The following is a 6,338-nucleotide window of genomic DNA, read 5'->3' on the forward strand; positions in this document are numbered from 1 at the left end:
TTCTTTTACAATTGGTTGATGGGCTTTAAAATGAAAAGACCCGTTTCACGTACTCCTTCTCTTCGACTAATATTTTGAGAACTCCTGTCTTGAATAATCCAGAAATATTGTAGTGTAGACCTACCTAGCCTTCTGCTTTATTCTGTAGTCTTATTTCTTACCTATCCTTTTATCCTGTTTGTCTATTTAATTTACAGATTCCTGGCTTAGTTACTTTGAAGAGGCTATCTTGTGTCAGTTTTGCTGGTGTTGATAGTTTGGATGATGTGAAAAACCATACGTACAATGAGTTGTTTGTCTCTGGAGGCTTTATTGTGTCCGATGAATCTGTTCTTAATCCAGAATCTGTCACAGTTGGTAAGAATTCATTTTTTTTAAAGAATTCATTTTATATTGAATAGTAAATTTATAGTATTGAAGATGTCTTTAACCCACCCTTCAAAAATGAATGACCAGTTAATTAGTTGTATTTGAGCACCTATTGAGTATAAAGCACTTAGGCGAGAATAGTTACATTCCCTTCCCACAAGGAGTTTACAGTCTAATGTGGGAGACAGAGGAAATTATTTACAATTTAAGGGAGTAGGAGGAAGAACAAGGATATACTAGGTAGTAGATATATGTCAGGATGAAAGAGCTGAATAAATTAATTGAATATACAGATGTACATAAATGCTGAAGAGAGGCTGCTGGATTGACATGATTAGGTTGTTGTGAATCAATCGGGGAAAGCTTCCTGGAGTCATTTTGGGGGCTTTTGAAGATGGGGGAGAGCTGTGGTCTGGTGGATTTTGGGGAGCGGGGTGGGAATGGGAGTTCCAGACCTGAGGAATATGTCAGAGTGCTGAGCAAGGTAAAATTTAAAAGGTGAAGTTGGGAGGAGTGAAGAGTAGCAGATGAAGAGCGCTGTTAGGTAAGTTAAACTGGTGGAGAGCCTTGAAGCCATTCGTGAAGACTTTTTGTCTGAGGTGGAAGGAGATTCAGGGTTTTGAGGCACGGAGAGATGTGTGTTGAGTGATGCTTTAAGAAGTTGTTCCAGGCAGCAGCATGTAGTATAGGCTGGAGGGAGGAAGGCCAGTGAGGCGGTTAACACAGACTAACTGTGATATGACAAGAACTTGGACCAGGGTGGCAGCTGTTCAGGTGGGAAGAATTGGCATGATTTAGCAGTTCATTGACTGGGAGAACTGAAAGACAGTGAAGAGTCAAGGATACCCTCAGTATATGTGGGCTTCTGGTTTAGGGAAGATCATGGTGGTTTTAACTGGTATTCGTTGCTTTTATGTTGTGGATACTTAATATATGTGAAAATGAGGCTTCCAACTCATTTGTCATTGAGGTAAGAGTCTATATCTCTAAGCTCTATCTCTATACAGTCAGTCCTCTTACAAGCTTAACATATCAGTTCTGATATGATACCAGGAGATAGTGCAGTGTATTAAATTTAGCTATACACCCAGCTCTTCCATTAATGCATACTTTTACTATGAGTTTTGGATAGAACAGCGTTCTGGAATTAGGGAATGTTTGTACTACAGCTTGCATCTGGGTAGAATGCAGTGTGATATCTGAAAAAAAAAAATCACACGGATACTTGCAGCATGTGTGTGTGTGTGTGTGCGCGCGTGTCATAACATAGGTCTTAAACTCTGGGTTCATCAGGAACATAAACCCCACATTCTAGAAGTAATTGCAATTTTTTTTTAAAAAGTTGGTAAGTGAATACTTTTAGAATAAAGAGTATTTCAATTATAGACCGACTGCAACCGTAAAATTTAAAGTTTAAAGTTAAAACACCACTTGAAAAGGGAAAAAAATAACTAGTTATGTTGGCTTGTCTATATTTTTAATGAATTGAATCACTTTGACTCTAACAGACAACCTCAAAAAATTCCTGATGTTTCTTGAGGAATTAAATACTCCAGATGGCAAGTGGCGATGGAAAATACACTGTAAGATGCAGAAAAAACTCAAGGAACTTGGCAGGTAAGCACTAGATCTTCAGTGTTGTGAGATAGGTGCAGTAAGTTTTAGTCTTTGCCCAGTGACTTTGGTTAAGTGATGAAATTTCTTCCTGTTTCTTCATGTACAAACAAACAAAAAATGTTTGTTCTATGTCACTTGGGAATCACCTTTATTCAGGGGTCAAAATAATTAGGATGTCCAAGGTTATTTTACCAGTGGATATTGTATACCTTCCTATCAGTCCTTTTCCACTTACACTGATGCAGTTTCCCCTATGTAGTTTTATGGTCTCGTTTTTAAAAGCTATGTTTCCAGAGTAAGATCCTTTTTTACTTTGAACTTTAAATTGGAGAGCCACTTAGAAAATAGTTTATTCACTTGAAGAAATGTGTAGCTCAGTGTACACAGTATATTTATGGAATTAAGCACATTTTAAAAATGAGCAAGTTCAAACATGTGTAAAACACTCTGAAATCTGAAACTTTGATATTTTGTTAAATTTGGCATTTTAACATAAGGCTAAATTAAAAGTGATTAATGACTTGAAATTATAAATGAAAAGATTTAGAAGTACAGGTTGCGATACTGCTTAATTTTACAGATTGAACGCTAAGGCCCTAAATCTCCTGACACTTCTGAATGCCTATCAGAAGAAATATCTCGTTGAGATTCTTTCATACCATGACTGTGACTCTCAAACTCGCAATGCTCCTGAATTGGACTGTCTCATCAGACTTCAGGCCCAGAATATACAGCAAAGACACATTGTCTTCTTGACAGGTGAAATGTGCATTCTTTGGCTATCTAGACTTGATTGACTGAAAATACTTTTGGATAAAGGCTTTGACGGAATAATGTGTCTTATTCAATTCTTTATGCAGAAAAGAATACCAAGACATTTTCAAGTTATGCAGATAGTGGAATAGTAGTTGCAACATGTGAGGACTTCATGCTAAACTTTAAAAGTCTCGTGGGATACCACAATTCTGACACCGGAGAAAACTGCCTTCCCCTACATGGTGCTAATGAGAGTCTTGAGCCTCAGTCAGGTAACTTTTCTGGAAAAGTTTTTTCTGAATTCTTACAGATAAGGGAAAAATGGGTGTATAAAAGCAGCAGCTCCATTTTAAGAATATTAAAACACAAGGTTCAATCCGAATTGTACTTTCCAAGCGCTTAGTACGCTGCTCTGCACACAGTAAGCACTCAATAAATACGATTGACCGAATGAATGAAAACACATTCTGAGTTTGGTCTTTTCAATAGTATTTATTGAGCGCTTACTATGTGCAGACCACTGTACTAAGCACTTGTACAAATCGGTAACAGAGACAGTCCCTGCCCTTTGACAGGCTTACAGTCTAATCAGGGGAGACGGACAGACAAGAGCAATGGCAATAAATAGAATCAAGGGGAAGAACATCTCATTAAAACAATAGCAAATAAATAGAATCAAGGTGATGTACATCTCATCAACAAAATAGGGTAATGAAGATATATACAGTTGAACGGATGAGTACAGTGCTGAGGGGATGGGATGGGAGAGGGGAGGAGCAGAGGGAAAGGGGGGAGAAGAGGGTTTAGCTGTGGAGAGGTGAAGTGGGGGGTAGAGGGAGCAGAGGGAAAAGGGGAGCTCAGTCTGGGAAGGCCTCTTGGAGGAGGTGAGGTGGTCTTTTGGGGTAAGAGGACCCAAGGAGGTATTAGCATGTGACAACATTTGAAAGCCTGGTCATTTAGTCACTTGTGGTGGCCAGCTTGTGTTTCTACATATCCTGCTGCTCCCACAATGAGAATGGTCCACCAAAGCTAAGAAGAGTGGCTTTGTTGGTTCATCCGTGAAGCTGGTGACTTGAGTAGCATGCAGGAATAAAATAGCTTTGGAGCTGAAGGAGTGGCATTTAGGAGCTGACTCCCAAGCTTGGGTGTCAAAAACCTCGAGATAGGTTGCATTAATATACAGGCAGCCCCTTGGACTTGCAACTTTGACTTTATGGGGCAGTTTTCAGGAACTAGTGGTTTCATAAGGAACAATGTTATAAGTGGAGAATAGTTCTTGAACAAGCCTGAGCATCCTATTTTTGCAAAGATTACCCAGAATTCTGCACTCAATCTCTTATAGATGAGTAATAGAGCTATGTTAAACTCTGAATGGGGAGAAGCAACATGGCTTAGTGGATAGAATATGGGCCTGGGAGGCAGAAGGACCTGGGTTCTAATCCCCGGCTCCACCACTTGTCTGCTGTTCGACCTTGGGCAAGTCATTTCACTTCTTTGTGCCTCAGTTACCTCATTTGTAAAATGGGGATTGAGACTGTAAACCTCATGTGGGACAGAGATTATGTCCAACCCTATTTGCTTGTATCCACCCCAGCGCTTAGTACAGTGCCTGGCACATAACAGGCGCTTAAATACCACAAATTATTATTATTAATAATAATGAGTCAGAGAAGTTCCATGATAGAGGAGCTTTATTTGAACTTTACTGAAAGCAAAGTGGACACGTGAACCTTCTCTGGAGATTCCGCCTGCCAAACAGGTGTATACCACTACCCTGCTCTCGTTAAACTTAACTCCTCTTCTCCCCCTTCCCCACTCTCATCTCCATCCCAGCTCTTAAAAATGTTTTTCCTGTTAGCCTGCACCCCACCCATGCCTCCGAGCTAATGCCGTAAAGGAGGCCATGCTGTAGAGTCAAAACCGATGTGATGTAAAGCTGAAATAAGGTGTAAATTTAGAAGCATTTTAAGTGCCGTTTGTAACTTAAAAAGTCTCAAGTCGTCAAGAACTGTGGGTATATTTAATACACTCACATTCTTAATCATACTAAGGGGGTTTAGTGTAAATTGATAAGGTGATAGTTTTCTCTCAGATGGGAAAGTGTTAGTATGGGCTGGTAGTAGGGCTGATAGATTTGAGACCATATCCAAAAGCACAGAGATATCATTATATTGTAATTGCATGCTCAAATACTGAACTACCGTATAACTTTAGATGCCGTTTTGACATTAACCCCTTTGGAGCTGGGGGTTGGGATTTCCCAACATTAAGCGTGAACGCATTTCGCAGAAGCTTTTAGCGTCGGAAAATCTGGACATTTACACCTAAAGGTTAAGTGTGAGGGTTGATGAGTAAGTGAACAAGTGGCAGAAGACCAAGCTTTAAGGGATTTTGGACTTGCAAACCTGAAGCATTTCACTATGTGAGTAATTTGGTAGCTTTTAAGTTTACATTGTGTGTTTCAATAGAGTAGGATTTTTTCTTTTAAATGTAGTTCTTGTAGAAAGCGCCGAAAAGGACGAAGAGGACATGTCTCTGGATTCAGGGGATGAAATCTCTCCCATAGAAGTGTGCAGCAGTTCTCATGCAGAAGGATTGGAGATAGGCACCAATGGATCACATGCAATCAGTCAGAAAGAGTGCTCTCCAACTGAACTGCAGCTGCCTACTGATGAGCAAAGAAGTGTGTTAGAGGAAAAGACTCCTAAAATGGATTCAGATGAGATGCCACCAGTTACTCCTGTTGCCCGAGCAAGCTCTGAAGGAGACAACTTTGAGGTTTACCCCAGTAGACAATTAAGCATGTCTCATCAGTTCAGCCACCTTAATGTGCTCACTCATCAGACTTTTTTGGGAACGGCGTATCCTGTGTCGAGCCAGAGCCAAGAAGGTGGGGATTACTTTTTATCTGTTTATAGTCAAAACTTAGATTCAAATAAACCATCCTCTCCAGCTAGCTGAGATGTAAATAATGAACCTTCAAGGCCATATTCAAGGCAAAAATAAACGCAGTTGCATTTTTAATAGGCTGTTGTGGAATTTTTCCGTTTCTTAAACTTAACAGTTTATATTCTCTTGATGAAATATTTCATGTTCTCAAATATTTTCCCATCTTATTTAAGTCATGATAGTCTGTAACAGTGAAGCATCTGCAAATTTAAATAAATATATATTTTTAACATTTATTGTGCTGGAATTATCTTGTTGGCACTTTTTTTTGTTTTAACATTTTACCTATACTTGGGCTTCAGATTGAAGTCTGTTTTTAATATAAAATGCCTGAAGTATGTGAAATCACAATTGCTTCACTTGACAATTAAAAAAAAATACAAAATGACTCCCTCTTATCCACTCTCTTCTCTCACTATAGCCCAGCTCAGTCTCTGCTCATCTCAAGCTAATCACCTCATTGTGCCCCATTCTCATCTCTTCCCATTGCTGACTTTTGCCCATATCCTTCTTCTTGCCTGGAACTCCCCCCCCTTTTCAAATCTCCCAGATCACAGCCCTCCCCTTTAGCAAAGCCCTCTTGAAACCCCCCCTCCCTCTGGAGGCGTTCCTTGATTAAATCCTCTCCCCCCACCAGGTTTTATCCT

The 6,338-nt window shown here is 39.7% G+C and overlaps 1 protein-coding gene across 5 annotated transcripts in view; it reads left to right on the plus strand.

Annotated features, from left to right (window-relative positions):
* The window catches only part of TASOR (transcription activation suppressor), a 61,922-nt gene extending 55,995 nt beyond the window's left edge, over positions 1-5,927 (plus strand). For 3 of the 5 annotated variants that reach the window (XM_029050542.2, XM_029050544.2, XM_029050543.2), the window contains exons 21-25: positions 198-357; positions 1,878-1,986; positions 2,567-2,745; positions 2,847-3,014; positions 5,237-5,927. In XM_029050542.2, coding sequence (XP_028906375.1) covers positions 198-357; positions 1,878-1,986; positions 2,567-2,745; positions 2,847-3,014; positions 5,237-5,703 — 1,083 coding nt within the window. In that variant the 3' untranslated portion in view covers positions 5,704-5,927. Of the gene's footprint in view, positions 1-197; positions 358-1,877; positions 1,987-2,566; positions 2,746-2,846; positions 3,015-4,956 lie in introns of all 5 variants that reach the window. The other 2 variants (XM_029050546.2, XM_029050547.2) reach the window with 1 other exon arrangement.
* The last annotated feature ends 411 nt before the right edge of the window (positions 5,928-6,338 follow it).

The sequence above is a fragment of the Ornithorhynchus anatinus genome, chromosome X1 (assembly GCF_004115215.2).
Source record: "Ornithorhynchus anatinus isolate Pmale09 chromosome X1, mOrnAna1.pri.v4, whole genome shotgun sequence".
Classification (NCBI taxonomy): Eukaryota; Metazoa; Chordata; class Mammalia; order Monotremata; family Ornithorhynchidae; genus Ornithorhynchus; species Ornithorhynchus anatinus.